Source organism: Microcaecilia unicolor, chromosome 4, assembly GCF_901765095.1.
Source record: "Microcaecilia unicolor chromosome 4, aMicUni1.1, whole genome shotgun sequence".
In the NCBI taxonomy this organism is placed as follows: Eukaryota; Metazoa; Chordata; class Amphibia; order Gymnophiona; family Siphonopidae; genus Microcaecilia; species Microcaecilia unicolor.
In genome coordinates this window covers 98,709,439-98,733,358 of record NC_044034.1, presented here as the reverse complement: position 1 = coordinate 98,733,358, position 23,920 = coordinate 98,709,439, and the positions used below count along the sequence as shown (strand labels likewise).

Genomic DNA, 23,920 nt, shown 5'->3' with positions numbered 1-23,920 from the left:
AGAGTAGTAATTTGTTATAAATTGTAATCGGTGTGTTATGTGAAGGGGCTGGTTATAGGGACACCCTAACCCTGTTATATTGGTGCAGAGATTTTTTTTTTCTCCTGGTAAAGGGCTTCTAAAACAGACATCATATTATCAGAATCAGGTGCTCAACATTCATAGTTTCTATTTATTTATTTAATGTGAGATAAAATGCCATAAATAAGTAAACATGAATTAGATTGGGAGTATTAACATTTTTTTTTCCTTGAGAGAGTAATGCATTGCCCCCCCCCCCCCCCCCCAGGCTCTCTCCCTGAGTATAGCGATCTCTGCAATATTTTTTTTTTGGGGGGGGGGGGTGCAGAGGTGGACTTGGGCCCCCAGTCCACCTCTGTGCTCCCCCCTCCCCCTAAATTGCAGGGCTGGCTATACCCTGGGAAAAAGTCTGTTGTTAAAACTTTACCAGCATACTACTGGTTATAGATGATTACACCTGCTCCTCACCCAACTTAAGTGCCGGCATTTACACCAAGTTTTACTTAGCATAAACCTAGAGTTAGGCTCCTGACAATTACAACTCAGCACCTACTCCCCTGTTCCCAGGCCGCTCCTCCACATGGAAGCCAGGAAGGGGGAAGTTCACTGTGGGATGTGGGAGCAGAGGAACATGTGCTGTAAAGTCTCTGGCTGCAGCCTCTTTGTACTTGGCTATTCTTGACAATGCTGTGGGACACGGCAGGCCGATCCACTTCATCCCCGCCCCAGGCCACAGCCAGTAGCTCTGTAAGAAAGCCAGTCACGTACACTGGCCAGTTTAGGTCTATCCTATCAGAGCCTAAGAGAGAAAGAGAAGCACAAGGCCTAGGAAGCTAGCAGACTAATCAAACTGGGCCTAGGCCAGGCTCGCAGGAGAGGAGCACAAGTAGGCTGAGTCAGGGCTGTGGGGAAAAGCTTGGATGCTACACGATTAATTTAGCAGGCCACGCAGCAGTGGGCCTCACAGGACTGAGAGCTTTGGCAACAGTAGGAAGGAGAGAGTATAGTGGATGATGTATAAGTTGTAGGCCTCTGGGGGAGAGATGATGTGTATGATGAGGGGGCTCAGAGTGTTGATCATGTAGGGAGAATTTGTGTACAATGACACGTGCCATCCTCTGCCATATTTCCTTTTATTACTGGTTCATTGATAATGTTAGGGGTATAAAGACGATATACTGATGGAATTTGTGGAATATTTTAATTTTATTCATTCAGCTCTTGGAACTCATGCATGAGCCCATGGTACCTATAAATAGCAGAAGAGCATTTAAAATGAGTTGCTACAGTCCAGATTGAACCACGTTATTGGGTGGTCTCTGGGACTGAGACTGGGAAACTTGTGGAGTAGATGATATGTCTGGTGAGGTGACTCTCAGAGGTATCAGTCTTGTGTTTGTGGGGAAGTTTGGGGGGATGAATTATGTGCTTGGACAGCCTCTGGGACTGGGGGAGTATGTTAAGGGAGCTCTGAGGGAGAGATAATACAAGTTTGGGGGTGGAGAGAGAGACTGGTGACACAGTGTAATGGACGTTTAGAGAGCGACTAGTGGGATAAGAGGTCATTGGCACACACTGGTTGGCAATGCCATAACTCCGTACAGAAAGATTTTTTTATTGGCTTTTTTTTAAGCAGCACCGCTTAGAAATTAATGAAATCACTGGTTTAGTGGGAAGATTGATAGAAATTTCCTTCAGTGCCCTAAAAGAGTTCTCCAGAATGTAATGGCATGTTTCCCCTTCATCCACTCATAAACCTATGCATGTTTTTGTAGGAGAATTATTGGAAAGACATGTGCTAAATTGTGTCTTTTAGGAGTGCAGGGCTGTTGGGATATGTGACTCTACAGATGGGTGCATGGAAGTGCTTTATAAGGGATGTGTGTGAGGGACCTTGTGTGTATGTTTGTAACTGTCAAGAGTGTGTGAGAGTGTTGGGCTGTGTGTGTTTGGGGAGGGAGAGGTAAGGTATAGGTGGATGGGGGTGGGTTACAGTCAGCTCTTCCTCTCTTCTGCTGGTGAAGCATTTGTAGGCAGTTGGTAGCAGCTCATGGTCTGCTGTAGTGGCTCTTTCCATATTCTGCTGACAGGGTTTAGGTCCCAACTAGCAAACCCTATGGCGGCACCTGATTTCTTCTATCAGCGGGGGTCAAGTCCTGCCTGCAGATATCATAGCAACTCCTTCTTTATTCTTGCATCATCGGGGGTTGGGTCCCTGCCAGCAGACGGCATAGCAGCGGGTCTTCCTTTTTTGCATGTGGCGCAATACATAGACTGCTCAGTACACTTCCTGCAGTATATTTATCGGAACACATATGGTTATTTGTACAACCTCAAACAAATTTCTGCATATGGACACAGGGATGGATGGAGCCTCCACAGCAGGCACTATCACTTGAGTTAAATGCACCTTGGTTGGATTCATTGATTTAAGCCAGAGAGGCCCTTGAAGATTTTGTTTCCAAAGTATTCTTTTGCCATGTGGGGGTGGGGGAAGGAGTTGACTATTCAGCAGGCATTTTCTTGTAAGCTCTGTTGAGCAGGGACTGTCTCTTCATGTTCGAGAGAACAGTGTTGCGTATGTCTAGTAGCGCTATAGAAATGATAAGTAGTAGTAGTAGTAAGTGGCAGAAATCTGGCCTACTTTGCAGGCATGTAAATTCTTTATATATAGATTCTGTGGTACAATCAAAGTGGTTTACATGTTTCATTCAGGTACTTTCTCTGTCCCTAGTGGGCTCACAATCTTTTTTTTTTTTTTTTTAACCTGGGGCAATGGAGGGTTAAGTGTCTTACCCAGGATTGCAAGGAGCTACAGTGGGAACTGAACCCAGTTCCCTAGCTTCATAGCCCACTGTGCTAACCATTAGACTACTCCTCCGCTCAAATTTTAAAATCTGTGCATTTACATGTGTAGTCTGCCTAAATCCCAGATGATCAGTTTAAAAGAGACAATGTATGCTCGTATGCGGACACAGTGCAAAAATGTGCTGATCATAGATCCAAAATGCTAGAGTATGGCCTTAAGAAATGGGGCTAACTTGGTTTATGTTTGAATGAACAGCAGATGGCGCTATAGACCTGTCTAAAACCATCAGAATTGTCCTTTCAAACCAATAATAGCAAAGCATGTGAAGTAGCCCTTTTTTTGTGAAACCAAATCATTATATTGGACACATATAAGGAAGTGCCTAGATTTAGGCTGCAAAGACGCACGTAAATGCTCCTCCTACCCTTCCTCTCCAAAATACTTGAGCGCGCCGTTCACAGCCGCTGCCTTGATTTTTTTCTCCTCTCAGGCAATCCTCGATCCGCTTCAATCCGGTTTTCGCCCTCTACACTCGACAGAAACAGCACTCTCTAAAGTCTGTAATGACCTGTTTCTTGCCAAATCCAGAGGCCACTACTCCATCCTCATCCTCCTCGATCTATCCGCCGCTTTTGACACTGTCAATCATGATTTACTTCTTGCCACACTGTCCTCATTTGGGTTTCAGGGCTCTGTCCTCTCCTGGTTCTCCTCCTATCTCTCCCACTGAACCTTCAGAATACACTCTCATGGATCTTCCTCCACCCCCATCCCGCTCTCTGTTGGAGTTCCCCAGGGATCTGTCCTTGGACCCCTTCTTTTTTCAATCTACACCTCTTCCCTGGGCTCACTGATCTCATCTCATGGTTTCCAGTATCATCTTTACGCCGACGACACCCAGCTGTATCTCTCCACACCAGACATCACTGCGGAAACCCAGGCCAAGGTATCGGCCTGCTTATCCGACATTGCTGCATGGATGTCCAACCGCCACCTGAAACTGAACATGGCCAAGACCGAGCTTATCGTCTTTCCACCTAAACCTACTTCTCCTCTTCCTCCGCTCTCGATCTCAGTTGATAACACCCTCATCCTCCCCGTCTCATCTGCCCGCAACCTCGGAGTCATCTTCGACTCCTCCCTCTCCTTCTCTGCGCATATCCAACAGACAGCCAAGACCTGTCGCTTCTTCCTCTTCAACATCAGCAAAATTTGCCCTTTCCTCTTTGAGCACACCACCCGAACTCTCATCCACGCTCTCATTACCTCTCGCCTTGACTACTGCAACCTACTCCTCACTGGCCTCCCACTTAACCATCTATCTCCCCTTCAATCCATTCAGAACTCTGCTGCACGTCTTATATTCCGCCTGAACCAATATACTCGTATCACCCCTCTCCTCAGGTCACTTCACTGGCTTCCAATCAGATACCGCATACAGTTCAAGCTTCTCCTTCTTACCTACAAATGCACTCAGTCTGCAGCCCCTCATTACCTCTCTACCCTCATCTCCCCTTACGTTCCCGCCCGAAACCTCCGCTCACAGGACAAATCCCTCCTCTCAGTACCCTTCTCCACCACCGCCAACTCTAGGCTCCGCCCATTCTGCCTCGCCTCACCCTATGCTTGGAATAAACTTCCCGAGCCCTTACGCCAAGCCCCCTCCCTACCCATCTTCAAATCCTTACTCAAAGCCCACCTCTTCAATGTTGTTTTCGGCACCTAACCTTTACACCTTTCAGGAAATCTAGACTGCCCCAATCTGACGACCCCTACTTGACTGTTTGTACATTTGTCCTTTAGATTGTAAGCTCTTTGAGCAGGGACTGTCCTTCTATGTTAAATTGTACAGCGCTGCGTAACCCTAGTAGTGCTTTAGAAATGTCAAATAGTAGTAGTAGTAGTTACATGTCATTTACATCCAGTGCGCATAAATGACCATTTTCCAGCTACATGTTGTTCTGTAAGTAGGTGTCACGGGGGCGGTCCGCCCCAGGTGCACGCCGCTGGAGGGTGCAGAGAGCAGCTGCACGCCTGTCGGCTCCGCTGGTTCCCTGCTCCCTCTGCCCCGGAGCAGGTTACTTCCTGTACCGGAGCAGAGGGAGCCAGCGGAGCCGAGAGCCGAGTGGCTGCTCCCAGCAGCTAAGAATGCACCTGGGGGGGGGGGGGGGGGTGCGCATTGGCGATTGCCCCCGGGTGGCAGCCGACCTAGGATCGTCACTGGTGTCAATATTCAGTGGCACGTACTGGGCAGGTAGACATTCATGTGGACGGAGTCTGGTGGAGCATGGAAAAGGGCTCAGATTTACACACATAAAATTTTATAATTTGTATGTATCTCCCCAGTCTAGACACAAGCATTTGCACCAACTGTACAGCTGGCATAAATGTTCATCCATAAAATCGTACCTATGTGTTTACAATTTTATGGATGAACAGTTAAATGTAAGCATTCTTTTAAGAAACCTAGGTGCCTATTTTTCTCTGTAGAATAGGTTCCTCCTTATAGAATTACCCTCATAACACATTGCAGTGAAGTGGTTTAATTAGCACAAAATGTGAAACCTGTGAGCAACACCACCAACCCTCAGGGGGCCTCAACCTTAGCTACTGGCCGTTTGTACATCGTTGAGAAACATTGTATAATCCTATGACCATGAAAATAGAGAATTTTAGTGGCCTTGTCATACCCTGGGACATTACACAATTAAGTACAAAATTCTGCAGACACATAATTGCATAATTTCTTCAAACACAGGCTGAGCCCCAGTGGTAAACAGAGACAATGCTAGCAAATACTACTACTACTCATCACTTCTGTGGCGCTACAAGGCATACGCAGCGCTGTACACCATACATGAAACGACAGTCCCTGCTCAAAGAGCTCACAATCTAAATACTCTGGGTGAACTCCCTCTCACACCCCCCCCCTCCCCAGGGCGCAGAATTTATAGTGATGTGAACAAGTATTTACCCCCTCCTGATTTCTCCTATTAATTCATATATGTCACACTGAGTGGTTTCTGATCTTTTTTAAACAAAATGTAATATTAGACAAAGGGAACATGAATAAATACATAACACAGTTTTTAAATTATTACTTCATTTATTTAAGGAGCAATGCTACTTACAATGGCAATATAATGAGGGAGAGTCTATATGTGGCACCTAAAAAAAATTGTCACTGAAATCACTGCCAATTAAGCATATTCCATAATCAGGCGCCGAATATAGAACATGCTTAGTTGAGATCTCGGCGCCTAAAACTACACGCATCCATTTACACCAACAAAAACTTGGCATAAATCCCAGTGTGTAGATTTAGGTGTACTGGTCCATATTCCATATTCTATAACTATGCGTGTAAAGTTCAGCCCACTTTGTTACAAAATACACTTAAAGGCCCTTTTACTAAGCCGCGTAAGCATCTACGCATGCCCAGTGCGCACCAAAATGGAGTTACCGCCTACCATGTGGCTCTTGCGTCTAGTAGCGCTTTAGAAATGATAAGTAGTAGTAGTAGTCTTGCGGTTGTTTCATTTATGGTGCTCATCCGATGCGCGCATCTCAAAAATATTTTTTATTTTTGGGCACGTGTAACGGATGTGAACCAAGTGGCATTCGGCGCACGTAGGTAATTACCGCCAGTTACCGCATGAGTCTTTACTGCTAGGTCAATGGGTGGTAGTAAGGTCTCAGACCCAAAATGGACGTGTGGCAGTTTTCATTTTGCCGCACGTCTATTTTTGGCAAAATAAAAAGGCCTTTTTTTTACAGGCATGCTAAAAAATGGATCGACGCACGCCCCAAACCCACGCCTACACTACTGCAAGCCATTTTTCAGCGCACCTTTGTAAAAGGACCCCTTAATCCAAGAATGCCAGAATGTGGAGGCTACTCTGGAGAAGGCTCGTTGGTGGGTGTCACATTGAGTGGTGTCCTTTGGATAGGATGTGATAGTCATACTCCTTGGGAGGACCTTAGTGTGTAGAGAGAGATCCTATTCTTCAAGTATTCTGGCCCATTTCCTTTAAGAGCCTTGAAGACCAGATGTAAAGAGTTTTAAATTTAGCCATGTATTATACCAGTAGCCACTGAAGTTTTTGCAAAAATGGTGTGATGTGATCGCATCACTTACAACCTTCTATCACTTATGCTGCGGCATTTTGAATCGATTAGAGCTGGCGCAAACCCTTCGTAGTCAGACCAGTGTAGAGTGCATTACAGTAATCCAATCTTAATATTATCATGGTGTGATCCACTGTGACGACTTGCCTTTTCAGCGTATGGAAAGGGTGTAGTCACAGATGATAGAGGCAGTTCCTTAATGTTCTTGGATTTGGGGAATCAGCGTTAAGTGTTCAATCTAGCTGTACCCCAAGGTTTCAGACTCTTGATTTAAGGAGGAGTTGGTGGCCCCTAAAAGGGATTTTAATATCATATATTTGACTGCTTGTGTTAGGGACCCACAGGACCTCAGTTTTACTTGTGTTCAGACAAAGTCTATTGTCTGTAGCCCATTCTTGAATTGTATTAAGCAGGTAGTCAGTTTATTCAGGGCTATTGGTAGGTCTGGTTCAATTAGCTGCACATCATCCACTTAGATGTAGAACTGAATATCCTTACAAAAATGTTTGTTCCATTCTAACTTAAAATTAATTTTGCCTTGCCTGCTGTTGCTTAAAACTACAGTAAATTTAAACTAGAGAGAAACCAATTTCTCCTCTCTTTCAATTAGACACAAGAGCTAAATACAAAGGGGGCCAATATTCAGTCTGCGGGAGGTAGCTGGGCTGCTTCCCGTGGTCAGCGTTGAGCCCGGATATTCAATGCTTGGCCTTTTCCGGTGTCCAGCATTGAATATCCGGGTGTTTTTTGACCAATTTTAACTTGACCAGCCATGTTGATATTCAGCACTGGCCTGTTAAGTTTAAACCGGCCAAAGATACACCAGCTAATTTAGCTGCCAAATGTAGCTGGCGATGCACTGAATATCAGCGGATAGTTGGTTATATCGCATGATATAATTGGCTGTCCGCTACACGTTAACTGGCAATACTCATGAGAGTATGGTATATATCATTCAGTGTAAAAAAAAAATACAACGAAGGCTGCTGCGTTGGAGAAACCAGTCAGATGCTAAAGAAGAGATTTAATTTACATAGACACCATATGAAAAATGCTAGTACCAATAAGGATGTCACGCTTGTGGGGCAGCACCTTACAAAACCAGAACACTGTACCAGTGATTTCATGGTAAGAATCCTGAAAGGAAACTTTGAAACAATACAGGAAAGTAAGACCTTTGAAGTCAGAATGATTAAATATTTTGACACCCACCAGACAGGACTTAACAAAGATCTGGGGTTTCCAGCCCATTATAAACCATAAAATTGTACTGCTTTGTCACCCTCCTATCTTCATGCATATCTCCCTGTCCCTCATCCACCTGACTCTTCCTGTTTCTCACCTATCCACCCTGTCACTGAAATGCTTTGATGTTTCACTTATATATACTGTCATCTACCAACATTTGCTTATTACCGATCTGACGAAGAAGGGCAACCTTCAAAAGCTAATCAAGAAATGTATTAAGTTATGTCCAATAAAAAAAGGTATTATCTTATTTTCTTTTCCATGTTTTATTTTGTTTTATTTCTATTGATTACCTTCTTGCAATGGAAATAGCGCTTTCTGTGTTTGTTCTTTCTCAGGATGGAAGGGCACCTTGCAGGGCGTGGCAATGGCCACGGTAAATGCAATGATAGCAGAATTCGGCTGCAGCGTGAAGGATGTACTGGCTGTGTTGGGCCCTTCAGTCGGGCCCTGCTGCTTTACCCTTCCCAAGGAAGATGCAGAGAAATTTCATGCTATTCACCCAAACTGTGTTCGATTGTTTGACTCCCCAAGCCCGTATGTTGATATCAGGAAGGCAACACGGTAAATGTTTCTTCTGATACTGATGTGTGAATCCATCTGATGAGCTAAAGTGAACACTCGGTTCTTTTCTTTAATCACTCGGGTTGGACTTGCGTCATGGTGATTCAGTGGAAAATGTGTTCCAAATGCAGCTGAATTTTTTGTTCCCAGTTTAAAGGCATCTTATATTCAAAACCCGTAAAACAAACTAGCTTAAAATTGCAGTGAATTCCTGTGTTTACTTACCATTTATCTCTTGTCTGAGTTAAAGTGGAACTAAAGCTTTTAATTTAAAGTTGCTGTGAAGGAGAGCTTCAGTGATTTATGATGAAGCTGGAAGAAAGAGACTTGATAGCTGTTTTTTGACAAGTTTTTGTCTGTTTGGATTTCACAGTTTCACAATTTGCAACTAGATTTACCAGGGAGGTTTTTTTTTTTTTGTTTTTTTTTAAACCATTGATGAAGAAGCCCTGCTCTTTCAGCTATTATCTGGGAGGTTCTTGAGGCTTTTTCCTCCCTGTCTATAATTAATCTCACTGCTTACAAACAAGTGTTTAAAGAATCTCTCCTATTTATATAGTTAGACGTGCACTAATTTTGCCATTAGCACATGGCCATTAGTGTGTGATCCTCTACCACCACCTATCATATAGATGGTAAGGGATCGCGTCCTAAGTACGCACTAATTGGTTAATGAGTGGCAATGTAGCTACGCTAATCAGTTCAGAACACGCCCACTCTCTGATTCCCAGACACACTCCCTGCGCTAAAAAAATACATTTCATTTTTTAGCGTATAGACATCCCAAAATTAGCACGGGATGCTTCAGTGCACCTCACTGTATTGGCATCAATCAGCCATTCTCAACATTTTGGATCCACTACTTTAGTCATCTTTTCCCAGAGACTCTCATGATTTTCTAAGTACCTTTTAATAGCCCAAACTACAAGGTTGTTGTACTAAGCAGCAAAGCTCATGATAGGTGTCAGTATGCAAAACTTAGGGGTCCTTTTACTAAGGTGCGCTGGTATAGACGCGTGTATTAGATGCGCGCAGGTCCATTTTTCAGTGCACCTGCAAAAATGGCCTGTTTTTTTTTGGGGGGGGGCTGAAAATGGACATATGGCAAAATGAAAACTGTCACGTGTCCATTTTGGGCCTGAGACCTTACTGCCACCCATTCACGTGGTAATCATCAGTGCGCGTACATTGCCGATTACCGCCTGGTTAGCACCGTGTGCTGGAGTGCGTAGGGGATGGTAGCCACGTGGTAGCCAGGTGGTAATTCTGAATTGGCGCACGTAGGCACCTACGCGGCTTAGTAAAAGGGCCCCTTAGTATTTTGTGTGTTTTGACCCGTTTTCTTGAATCATTTTGTAAGTTTCTTCTTCACAAATAGTAAATGTTTCAACATAGCCTGCTATGCAGCAAAGTTCACCAGAATGTTGTGTTAATGAGTTGTGATGCAGTATCCAGAAGAGCAGCTCTTTAATGCAGAATTCAACAACACCAACACACTAGGTTTATGCAAAAAAGATAATGGTACTGAGATTTGGTTCTAGTAGCTAAGTCCTCTTTTTTTTTAATGTCAACTTACTACTACTACTTATCATTTCTATAGCGCTACAAGGCATACACAGCACTGTACACCATACACAAAAAGACAGTCCCTGCTCAAAGAGCTTACAATCTAGATAAGACAGGTAAACAGACAGAACAATTAAGGGTAGGGGAATAAAGAGGTGAGGATAAAAGGACAGGACAAGTTAGTCGTGGTTAGGAGTCAAAAGCAGTGGTAAAGAGGTAGGCTTTAAGTATGGACTTGAAAACGGCCAAAGACGGGGCTAGACGTACATGCTCAGGAAGTTTATTCCAGGCGTGAGGTGCAGCAAGATAAAAGGAATGAAGTCTGGAATTAGCAGTAGAGGAGAAGGGGACAGATAAGAGAGATTTATCTACAGAACGGAGTACTCGAGGGGGGGTGAAGGGAGAGACAAGAGTGGAGAGGTACTGGGGAGCGGCAGAGTGAATGCACTTATAGGTTAATAAGAGAAGTTTGAATTGAATGCGAAACGGATAGGGAGCCAGTGAAGTGACTTAAGGAGAGGGCTAATGTGAGCATAGCGACTTTGGCGGAAAATGAGTCACGCAGCAGAGTTTTGGAATGATTGAAGAGGAAAGAGATGGCTAAGAGGGAGGCCGGTGAGAAGCAGGTTACAATAATCAAGACGAGAGGTGATAAGAGTGTGGATAAGCGTTCTGGTAGAGTGCTCAGAGACGAAGGGACGGATTTTGCTGATGTTATATAGAAAGAAATGACAGGTTTTGACAATCTGCTGAATGTGAGTAGAGAAGGAGAGAGAGGAGTCAAAGATGACCCCAAGGTTACGAGCTGATGAGACAGGGAGAATGAGAGTGCTATCTACAGAAATAGAGAAAGGGGGGAGAGGAGAGGTAGGTTTAGGGGGAAAGATGAGAAGCTCGGTTTTGGCCAGGTTAAGTTTCAGATGATGTTGAGACATCCAGGCTGCGATATCAGATAGGCAGGCAGAAACATTGGTCTAGATGCTGGTTGAGATTTCAGGGGTAGAGGTAGATTTGGGAGTCATCAGCATAGAGATGGTATTGAAAGCCATGGGATGATATCAGTGAGCCAAGGGAAGAAGTGTAGATGGAGAACAGGAGAGGACTGAGAACAGAACCCTGAGGTACACTTGTGGGACTTGCATTTATTTCACACAAATAACTCATCATATATTTACCTAGAGCTCTAATGAGGTTCACAAAATCTAATCTAATCTGGTACTTATTAACTGCCAATTCCCAAGCTAATAACATCTAATAAAAATACACATCAAGAATAGTACATAAAAATACAAATTACATAATACCAACCAAATAATACAGATCATATAATACTAATCACATAAGTAATTATTAAGCAAAATTAACAAGTACATGTTCATTAAACAAAAAAGTTTTAAGACTTCTTACATATTTTGCTGGTCTAATTTTCACACTCTCACATTTTGTCTCCGGTTAAGCATTCTTTTGGAACGTGGAGGAATTCTACCTCAGAATATCCAGGATGATTCTGTGACTGACAGGAGCCAGAATATTACTCTCTGCACATCGTGTCATCCAGATAAATTCTTCTCCCATGTCCGTGATGGCAGCAACTTTGGCACTCAGATTGGCTTCATATCCATCCAGGACTGAGGCAGTGTCTTCTGTTCGGAAATAGTAAATGCATGCCACTGATATTTGAAGAGGTGGTTATGATTTTTGCAGAGACATCTTAGATGCGTTTCCCTGAGCTGATTAGATAATACTATCTACAAGACATACCAAACCAACTCCCCCACAAATAACAATATTGTTGTTAATTGTCACACCAGTAATTAGTGGTCTGACACCCACGTTGATGTCCACTTCAAAATCACCAAGAGAAAGCTCCATTACTGAAATGATTAAAGCCACTTTGGCCAGCTCTTCACAAAGATTTGCATTTCTGAATGCTAAATTTGTAAGTAAGAATGTATTTATGTTATCTTTAAGATACTGCCTGTAGCTTTACATGTAACATCCATTTTCTGTGTGTGGCAGCTGCAAAACATTTCTACTATATTGCTCTCTCCATGTCCTCCTTTGTTTCTCTGACTTTTCTTTCTTTTGAGTGACCCCCCTCCCAGCTCTCTTCTTTCTCCATCTGCTATACCTTCTGCAGTACCACCACTCCTCTCTGTATAGTCAGGCAGGAACACTACAAGCTTTGCACTGTCTTTCTCTGCAACTTCCATCACCTATCCCTTCTAAACAGGAAGCCCTTGAGATTTCCATCTCTCTGACCTCAAGTTCACCTTTCTTTAAATTAGGTAATAAAGTAAGAGGAGTGACTATCTGTGGGCCCTATTTACTAAGTGCATTATTGGCGCATTAGCATTTTTAACGCGCGTTAACTGTGTACGCGCCTACAATATCCCTATAGGCACCTACACGGTTAGCGTGCGCATTAAAAACACTAACACGCCTTAGTAAACAGGGCCTTATATGTTCCATCTTTGCTTATACCCTACGCTATGAAAATGTTTTATTATGTATTGTGTTGACGTTTTAAGTAGTATACTATGCCATACTTTGTATTGCTATTTGAATATTTTTACTGCTGTAATTGTCTATTGTGCATGTTTGATTTATTCTTACTGTACACCGCCTTGAATGAATTCCTTCAAAAAGGTGGTAAATAAATCCTAACAAATAAAAATTTGCAGCCAGAGGCTGTGGTAATTGCAAGGACAGGGCGGGTTTGCTGTCCCCTTCCCCCGTGCTGTAGTGTTGTACTATTGGTGTTATGGCTCCATAGCCAGAATCTCCCGGTTCTCACCCACTCTCATTGTTGGTGCTGATGCTGTTCCCCTGCTGTCATGGGACCGGTAGAGCAGGTGGCGAATCAAAGGGAGAGGGCAGGCAGCCCGGCATCTCCCAGATGACCTGGGAGCCTTGGGCAGGTATACCACTATCATCAATATTACTGTGGCACCAACATGCTTTTCACAACAATGCACTGAAAAAAAAATATCAGGGTCAGCATTTGGCTGACTGCCACATTCACTAAACCCAGAAGCTCAACGCCAGGCCATGTTCAGGTACCGCATTGAATTTCTGGGTTTGTGGAGCCAGCTAACACATAGCTGGTTACATGTGATAGTCACCATTTAACTGGCTATTACTACATAAAGATAGGACTGACTTGTGTGGTCCTATTTATGCAGTTAACCTGGCCGGTTAAAATTCTGAATATCAGCACTTAACCAGCCAAGTGCTGACTCCATCCCCTGAACACCCCCCCCCCCCCCCCCCAAATAGCCAGTTTTCAGTTTGGCACTAATTGGTTAAGTGCTGCAGAAAATTGGGGGTTAGTCCCGAACAGGCAACTTAACTGGCCAGGAGGCATATCTGGCCAGTTAAATCGCGTTGAATAGTGACCCCATTGTCTTTTTTTTTTTTTTTAATGTTTAAACATTTTTATTGAAAGTAATAAACCATTAAACATAGCAACACGGTCATCGCCATTTTTTTGTAGTATTACATAACAGGCAATATAAAATTCCTACTCCCCCCCCCTCACTACCCCACCCCTACCCAAATATCACCACAATCACATAACGACTTCCGAAGGCCTGTACTCTACTTTTAAATGAATTGATAATTCCAGATTCTCAAGCTGGCAATACTTTTCTGCTTTATGTTGCAGAATTAGTTATGGATGTGGTCATATCCCGACTATTGTATCCAGCATTGCAGATAAATACATTTTACAATAAGATTCTGTCTATGCTGAAAGCATATTACTAATTATGGGGCCCTTTTACTAAGGTGCGTAAGCGTCTACATGCGCCCAATGCGTGCCAATTTGGAGTTGCCGCTCAGCTACTGCGTGGCTCTTGTGGTAATTTCATGTTAACGCGTGAGACCTTACCACTAAGTCAATGGCTGGTGGTAAGGTCTCAGACCCAAAATGGACTTGCACCAATTTTTATTTTGCCACACGTCCATTTTCGGCAAAAATTTTAAAAAAGCCTTTTATACTATCGCAACCCCCCCCCCCCCCCCCTCCACCTGGTGGTCTATTGGTCCCATTCTCCCCTCCCTCCGTACCTTGGCGGTGGAGGAGGGAGTACCACACTCCCTCCTCTCTTCAGCGCTGCCTTGAAAATGACGGTGCTGAGCCCTGTGCAGTGCATCACTACCATATAAGGGAAAAACTCCCTTATATGGTATTGACGCCCTGCCCAGTGCATTATATTATATGTTATACCTTTGTATCACTCCATGGTGTGACCGTACCTCGACTATTGTGTGCAATTCTGGTCACTGCATCTCAAAAAAGATATAATGGTATTAGAAAAGGTACAGAGAAGTACAACGAAAATGATAAAGGTGATGGAATGACTTCCCTATGAGGAAAAGCTAAAGCAGCTAAGGCTATTCAGCTTAGAGAAAAGACGTTGAGGGCAGATATGATAGAGGTCTATAAAATAATGAGTGGAGTTGAATGGGTAGACGTGAATTCTTGTTTACTCTTTTCAAAAATACTAGGACTAGGGGGCATGCAATGAAGCTACAAAGTAGTACATTTAAAACAAATCAGAGAAAATATTTCTTCACTCAACATGTAATTAAACTCTGGAATTCGTTGCCAGAGAATGTAGTAAAAGCATTTAGCTTAGTGGGGTTTAAAAAAAAATTGGATAGCTTCCTAAAAGAAAAGTCCATAAGCCATTGTTAAGATTGACTTGGAGAAAATCTACTACTTATTCTAGGATAAGCAGCATAAAATGTACTGTTTTGGGATCTTGCCAGGTACTTGTAACCTGGATTGACCACTGTTGGAAACAGGATGCTGGTCTTGATGGACCTTTGGTCTGTCCCAGCATGGCAACACTTTTGTAGCATTGAACCACAGCAGTTCTCAGTGGAGCACTACTTGCAAACAGGGTTTTAACAACATTTTACAAGAACTGTATCAAGCAATTAAGTCTTAGTCACATCCAAAGTTACACTTCGCAAACATTTTATTGCAGAAGCCCTACGAGATCTTGCTTTGTGAATGTGCAATGTGGCACAAACTAAAGTTCGCTGGCATTCCTGCTCTGAGGTGCACATGGTATAAGCCACTTGGGAGGAAACTGAATTTGAGACATTTGGATTTTGACTGATAGGAGCTCAGATGCTTGAAAGCCATTCACAATGAATTCACTGATGTGTTTGCAGAAGAATTAGAGACTTAACGAACCAGATACTTTACTGTTGGAACCATCACTGGCTCGGATCAAAATGAAAAGACATGAAACATTTCCTTCCCTCTGAGGCCACAGCATTAATCAAATGCAACTGTTTAACAGGGGTTCTAGATTCTGTTACCTCCCCAAACTTCTCTGATGAGATGCACAAGTGGAAACAATGCAGATCTTTTCATTTTATTTAAAGCAAGCAGGCTGATCTTGCTGTTTCATTTACAGATATAATTTTATTATAGCACAAAACAGACCCAACACATCTGAAGGCCAAAGTAAACATATATCTTAGGAATCTGAAAGTAACAAGAAGCCAAGATTGCCTAAAGCCAAGGCCTTACCTGTTCTGACAGTGTTGGATGCAGTGTGCCTTTGGCACAGCCGATCTGAGCACAAAACACTACCAGCAGCATTGAGGTGTTTTTATTTTTTATTTTGGGGGGGGGGGGGGGAGAGTTGTTATTGTTAGAGATCTTTGCATCTATAGGTTTACAGCAGTGTTGCAGTTCAAGGCTTCCAAACCCATCCTGGAGACCCCAGAAACAGTTGGATTTTCAGGATATCTGGAATGACTATGCATGAGGTAGCTGCTTGCACCAGAGAATCAGCCTATGCAAAATGTACCCCATCTACATTCACTGTGGATATTCTGAAAACCACTGTGGCTGTGGGGTCACCAGGACACATTTACGAAGCTTGCTGTTGTTGATGGATAATCATGTACTGTAATCTGCCACACATTTACCAACTTCTGTATTAGTTTTGATAACAATAACCTTTTTAACTTTTTCCCCCCCCAAAAGAGCTAGATTAAAACAAACAATTTATTTTGAACCAGATCTTAGATGCACAGAAAGAAAATGCCAAAAGTCCAAGGTCACAGTGTCACATGTACTGGTTATTGTTGTCACCAAAGATGGCATGTCTCCAGCTGGTTTCTCCATGGTAATGACAGTTACTGGCCAGTTTGGAAGGTATACAGTTCTTAGTCCCATCTGATGCAAAGAGGTAACAGTAACACACAATACTAACAATAAACTTTCATAAAACATTCCATAAAATCATTTTTTATCATATATATATGGACGTGCTCATATGTTTCCAAGGGAGAAACACGTGCTCAGAGTCCCTAAAGATGGGGAATTTGAATCCAGATTTCCTGAATCATAGGAACAGTCCCTTTTTTAAAGCCTTTTATTTGTTTTTCTGACATGAAAGTATGGTGCATTTATCTGCTGTAGATTTTTAAAAATACCTAATCTATCTCTCCAAGACATCCCTCTTGAATTATCCATAGAATGTTACCATGTTCTATAGTCTAACATATTAAAACTGCTAGAAAAGCATATTGACATAAGCTGGGTGATTTGTTTGAATTACCCTTACTAAGGCATTCAGGATTTTGCTGTATAGCTGGAAATTGTCTGTTATAGATTTAAACCAAATATTATGTTTCCCTTTTTGAAGTCATACATAAGACGATGAGTTTTTATTCTAGACACTGCACAATATCTATTTTTACGCTTTCCAAAATATAGAACTTTGGAAAAAAATTACTTAAAGAAACTGATGTTTGTGTGCTCCAAAAATGGAGGAAATTCACCAAATTGTTTTGGGAGGGGATGGGGGAGGATGAGTATGGCTGTGTTCTCCTGCTGTCAACAGAGAACACCGGTTCCAGGTAAGCAAATACAATCCCAAGTGTGTGTGTGTGTGTGTGTGTGTGATTGTGGTGGGGGTGGGGGGGGGGGGTGGAGGGTGCAGGCATACTCCATGGTGAGTTTAGAGCTATGGGTCACTCCGTCATTTCTTTCTTTTCTTTTTTAAGTGGACTGTACAGACAAAGTACGATTCAAAGTTACAAGGAACTAAAGTGTGAACAATTAAATCAAGGACGTGCTATGGACGTCATCTACTTAGATTTCAGCAAGGCTTTCGACACGGTTCCCCACAGGAGGCTCTTAAATAAACTACACGGCCTGAAAATAGGACCCGAAGTGGTGAACTGGATTAGGAACTGGTTGACGGACAGATGCCAGAGGGTGGTGGTGAATGGAGTTCGCTCGGAGAAAGGAAAGGTGAGTAGTGGAGTGCCTCAGGGATCGGTGCTGGGGCCCATTCTGTTCAATATATTTGTGAGTGACATTGCCGAAGGGTTACAAGGTAAAGTTTGCCTTTTTGCAGATGACACCAAGATTTCCAACAGAGTGGACACCCCGGAGGGTGTGGAAAACATTAAAAAAGATCTGAAGAAGCTAGAAGAATGGTCTAACGTTTGGCAATTAAAATTCAATGCGAAAAAATGCAAAGTGATGCACTTAGGGAGTAGAAATCCAAGGGAGACGTATGTGTTAGGCGGGGAGAGTCTGATAGGCACGGACGGGGAGAGGGATCTTGGGGTGATAGTATCTGAGGACCTGAAGGCGACGAAACAGTGCGACAAGGCGGTGGCAGTAGCTAGAAGATTGCTAGGCTGTATAGAGAGAGGAGTGACCAGCAGAAGAAAGGAGGTTTTAATGCCCCTGTATAAGACGTTGGTGAGGCCCCACCTGGAGTATTGTGTTCAGTTTTGGAGGCCGTATCTTGTGAAGGATGTTAAAAAAATGGAAGCGGTGCAAAGAAAAGCTACGAGGATGGTATGGGATTTACGTTCCAAGACGTATGAAGAGAGGCTTGCTGACCTGAACATGTACACCCTGGAGGAAAGGAGGAACAGGGGTGATATGATACAGACGTTCAAATATTTGAAAGGTATTAATCCGCAAACAAACCTTTTCCGGAGATGGGAAGGCGGTAGAATGAGAGGACATGAAATGAGATTGAAGGGGGGCAGACTCAGGAAAGATGTCAGGAAGTATTTCTTCACAGAGAGGGTGGTGGACGCTTGGAATGCCCTCCCGCGGGAGGTGGTGGAGATGAAAACGGTAACGGAGTTCAAACATGCGTGGGATATGCATAGAGGAATCCTGTGCAGAAGGAATGGATCCTCAGAAGCTTAGCTGAAATTGGGTGGCGGAGCAGTTGGGGGGAAGAGGGGGTGGTGGTTGGGAGGCGAGGATAGGGGAGGGCAGACTTATACGGTCTGTACCAGAGCCGGTGATGAGAGGCGGGACTGGTGGTTGGGAGGCGGGAAATACTGCTGGGCAGACTTATATGGTCTGTGCCCTGAAAAGGACAGGTACAAATTCAAGGTAAGGTATACACATATGAGTTTGTCATGGGCAGACTGGATGGACCATGCAGGTCTTTATCTGCCGTCATCTACTATGTACTATGTTAATTTCGCAAGACTTCTTAGCCATATGTTGTTCTTGAGCTGAGGAATGATCCAGGCAGTAGTGTTGTATAAAGGTTTGTATGTGGTAGTAGTATGGTCCAACTAGCAGCCTTACATATAACTGCTATTGAGGAGAGTCTAAGGTTGGCTATGGAAGCAGCTTTAGCTGTTGGCCCCAACAAGCTCTAAGCAAAATAAGATGCAAGCCAAGATCCAGTTGGAAAGAGATTATTTGGCATCTGGTTTGCTGGGATCATTTTTTATTTTAGTTACATTTGTACCCCGCGCTTTCCCACTCATGGCAGGCTCAATGCGGCTTACATATACAGGTACTTATTTGTACCTGGGGCAATGGAGGGTAAAGTGACTTGCCCAGAGTCACAAGGAGCTGTGCCTGAAGTGGGAATTGAATTCAGTTCCTCAGTTCCCCAGGACCAGAGTCCACCACCCTAACCACTAGACCACTCCTCCACTCAATTGAGGTTATGTGTAACGAAAAGCAATGATGGTTTTTGTAAGCCCTCTGTGCTTTGCAAACAGGGCTGCTGAGACACTGAGCCGGGACCGCCCCCCCCCATGAGGCCGCCGCCCCCCCAGTTGCTACCCAGGCCACCAGCGCCGCAGTCCCCAGTCTCCACCTGCCCACCCCCAGCCCTGTCAATAGCCCCCTTCTGTCCACCACCGGGCCCCGTGCATTCAAATCGATTCAGTAGCGCCTCACTTCCGTGTGAAAGCACAGCGGCAGATCGCCACCCTTCGGACCTTCCCTCCCTGTGTCCCGCCCTCGCAGAAACAGGAAGTTACATCAGTCAAGGGTGGAACATAAGGAGGGAAGGCCCGAAGGGAGGCAATCTGCTGCTGCTCTTTCACACGGACGTGAGGCGCTGCCAAATCGATTTGAATGCAGGGGGCCCGGTGGCGGACAGAGAGGGGCTGTTGACGGAGCTGAGGGCGGGCGGACCCCCCTTGGAGGCCAGGGCCCGGGGAAATCTGTCTCCCCCTCTCGGCGGCCCTGTTTGCAAATAATATAATCAGCTCTGCTTATAACTCATGAAGCGGAGAAAAGAGCACTGAAAGAATGATGGATTGAATTAGGTGAAACTCTGAGACTACTTTCCATAAGAATTCTGGATCTGTGGCTCAATTTGTGTGCCCAACTTTGGGCGACCTATTTAGAATCCAGCAGTTATTCCCAGATTCTATATATGGTGCTTTAGTGAAGAGACCATAGTGTACCTGTGTGAACAACTGCAAGATGACCTGGCATAGCCGCCGAGAGGGGGGACAAAATTCCTCCCTGTGTCCTGCCCTCATCTGACGTAACTTCCGCAAGGGCGGGACACAAGGAGGGAAGGAGGGCCGAAGGGAGGCGTTCTGCTGCCTGCTGCGCTGCTTTCACGGAGGTGAGACTGCGATTTCAATGCAGGGGGCCCGGCCCAGTGGCGGACGGAGGGGGGGAGCGGCAGCGGCAACCTCGGGGGGGGTGGAGGGGGAGCAGTGGCTGCGGCAATCTCGGGGGGGGAATGATGGCGACCTCGGGGGGCGGGGCAGCAGGGGCGGGGCCCCAGAGGCGGCCTTGCCCTGGGCCCAGCCCAGTCTCTCGGCAGGCCTGTGACCTGGGACCTACTGCTCGGAGGGGGCATGCCCTGCCAGTCCATGTGAGAGTCACCATAGCCCTGGCCTTTCTGGCAACTAGCACATTCCCCCCTTTACAGATATCTGTACTGATTTGTTAAGATTCACTCTTAACCCTTGCCTGGACCTGAGACTAGCATGTTTTTTTTTTCCTTTTTGGCCTCTGTGTGTCCTTGGTTGGTGATGAAAGGATGGGGCTCCCTCTAAGGTTGAGAAATAAAGGTGATATGTAGACCGCATTTCATTTTCCATTCATTCCATTTTTGCAAATCTGGTGCTTCAATATTGTGTTTCCTGTCTCTAGAGTCAGGCAGGTTCCTTGGAGTCCTGCAAAGCATGGCTGTCCCTCTCTATTGAAAATGTAGCAGCCCCACTGGCAGGACTGTAGGTGGAGGACTCCCACTCAGTTTAGAGGGAACAGTGATTCTGATCCCTCACAACCTACATAAGTATGTGGCCCTAAGGTTTTATGGGAAATGATCCATTTTTATTTACAGGTTATGACTAATGTCTGTTAGTACATGCTAAGTAAGCTTCAGTAAAAAAGCACCAATATTTTCTGTTTCTGCCTTAGGCACATGGAGCATTACAGAAACTGTAGTACTGTTACTTAGAAAGAGAAATGTTGAGTTTAAATATGATCTAGTTAAAAAAAAAAAAAAAAAAACAGATAGTGAAATGACTTTTAGCTCATTAAGAATTGACTATACAGATGTTCTTGGGATAATTACAGCTCTCATTCCTTAGAAAAATACAAGCCAACAATTTATTAGCCAAGGAACAGCTAACTGGGTGTGTGACAGCTGGTATGTTTGTGTATGTAGGATGCCGTTCAGTGAAAGAAGGTTCTTTTATAGTTTTCAAAACATGATGCTATCTCATTTTTTTTTCCAGTTTAAATAGAAAAGTGTGAAAACCTTTTTACTTGGATAGGGTAGAGAGGGCTGTAATACTTAATAATAGCAACTTTTCTTTAAAATGAAAAAAAAAAGGAGGGAAAAGAAGGAAACAGACAATTTAACTATGCTGGACAAGTAGTTCAGCAGAGTGGTCAGGGATCTTGGAGGTGACTTTTTACCCTCCCAGTGTAATTCTAGAAACCAAGAAAGACCTTATAGTAGGGCAAATACATGTGTATATTTTAAGCTTGACCACTTACACCAGCCCAGGGGCAGTGAAAGGCATTTTTGTTTGGGAAGCCCAAGCTCCACTCCCAACCCAATCCCCAACCCCAGCGTTTCCCCTTCCATCATCTATCATCCCATAGTCCGTGTCTCCCCCCCCCCCCCCCCCCGCCAGGGCATCTATCATTTCTCTCCTTTCCTACCTGGCAACCCTCCCCCCTGGCTGCCCAACATTTCTCTCCTTCCCTATTGACACTCTCCCCCCCCCCCCCCCCTCCTGGTGTTCATCATTTCTCTTCTTCCCTGCTGCTCAACACCCCCTCCCCTTTCGTGGTCTCCTGCATCTTTCTTCTTTTCCATCCCCCTCCGCCTTCCCACCCCCCACAAGCTTTTCAATTCCTTGCCTCCTTCCCCCAGGATGAAAATGCTGCAATCTACATAACACAGGCATTGCGGCCAGTCAGTGTGGGGTCTTGAGCATTTGTGAATGCTGAAGGCCTGCCGCCTCTGGCATCCTCTGAACTTCCTGTTTCAGAGATGGTAGAAGCAGGGGCGTAGCTACGGGTGGGCCTGGGTGAGCCCAGGCCCACCCAATCTCAGCTCAGGCCCACCCAGTTTAAGCGCTGAAAAGTGCACAGCTGAGCAGCCACTGCCGTTCTGCCTCGCAGCAGCGCTGGCCTGCTCAGCCACCTCCCACCTCTCAGGTGGCACTGGTAGCTCTTTTGAGTCTGACTTCTGGTCCGCTTGGCAAGCGCTACATAATTGCCATCCTGCGCCAATGTCTCACCTCTGCGCCTGCGCTGCTCTGGTTTGTTAAAAGTAAGCAAGCTCAGCTGCACAGCACGCACCATGCTGCACTGCCTGCTCCCCACATGCAGTACCGCATGGGAAAGGCTGCTTCCGGCCCGGCTGTGTCGCGGGCTCAGCACAGCAAGAATAAGTCAAAGATAAGCAATAGATAATTACAGCTGTATAAATATTCAAATAGCAATACAAAGTACAGAATAGTATGCTATATTACAATGTCAACACAATACGCAGTAAAACATTTTAATAGACAGCATGGGTGTAAGCAAAGATGGAACATATAGATAAGTAAGATAGAGTAACAGGAGTAAGAAAATAAGGGGACTAATTTATTTATTTATTTGTTACATTTGTATCCCACATTTTCCTACCTATTTGTAGGCTCAATGTACCTAACGTAGTACCGGAGAGGCCTTTGCAGGCTCCGGTGTGAACAAATACAGGGTGATGTGGTAAGATCAAGTTCATGTGGCACAGCCACATTAGGGAATTGGAGAACGGAAGAGTTGTGTTATGTCCATTACGTGCTTTAGTTTGGTTGTGTTGCAGAGATTAGGCATTTAAGTTGGATCGGTAGGGTATGCCTTTTTAAACAGGTTACAACATGAGGTGCTTGAATATTATCTTAGCTAGGGTAGGAGTGGATAAACATGCCCTGCTACAGTATGTGCAGCTGGTGTCACTCCATTTGTGTGTGGGTGTGTAAAGGCCTGGTTGAAGAGCCAAGCATTCTTGGCATCTAACACTATATCCCCCTTTAAATAGAATTACCTACTCCATGCAGAGTGCAGTTACGTACACCTACTGAGGTTGGCATTAACTGCCATGTTAACAGTTATTATATGGTAACTACCTCTGCATTAATTGTAAGGTGCAGTCATATATTACCCATCATATTCCATGTTAGGCAATTAAGGTAGGAATTAGCATGTGTCAAGACACCTGCACTTTTAGTGCACACTGGTTTTCATGTCAGTGGCTTAGCCCAGGCCTCTCTGGAAATTACTAAAGGAAAAAGAACTGAGAGACACTTCTACCTCCTTTACCCATGAAATTAAATACATGCACTTATAAAAATACAAAAGTATAGATGTTGTTTCAGTCTCTGCCCCAACGCCACCTCTGCTAAATGCGGTTAAGCATACATGTGAAACTTTGCAATGAATGTATTGTTACCCACAGGCAGGGTTGGCAATAGTTATTATTCACGGGAATGGCTTTGGAAATTACCTCATAGTGAACCAGATCAGTGAATATGATGATGTAATTAGACTCTAGAGAAAGGTGCAGATTTAATGATTCAAGACAACTGGTGTACTTTATATTTGAGAAACTATTTATTGCTCTGCTTTAAATTAGGCTTTAAGTGGTATAGACTGAGACAAGCAATAAAACATTCATATCTGAACATCAAAACTATGGTATATCATATTCCCTTCCTTTACAAGCCTATTTGAATTCTTTCCCTACTCATGCACACTCAGCTTCTTTTTTCTACAAATTGTTTCATGCACTTTCGAAACAATTCAGT

The 23,920-nt window shown here is 44.2% G+C and overlaps 1 protein-coding gene across 3 annotated transcripts in view; it reads left to right on the top strand.

Annotated features, from left to right (window-relative positions):
* Positions 1 to 12,707, top strand: part of LACC1 (laccase domain containing 1) — a 33,992-nt gene extending 21,285 nt beyond the window's left edge. For all 3 annotated transcript variants that reach the window (XM_030199423.1, XM_030199422.1, XM_030199424.1), the window contains 2 exons: positions 8,545 to 8,770; positions 11,794 to 12,707. In XM_030199423.1, the coding sequence (XP_030055283.1) occupies positions 8,545 to 8,770; positions 11,794 to 11,968 (401 nt within the window). In that variant the 3' untranslated portion in view covers positions 11,969 to 12,707. The remainder of the gene's footprint in view (positions 1 to 8,544; positions 8,771 to 11,793) is intronic.
* Positions 12,708 to 23,920: the final 11,213 nt, after the last annotated feature.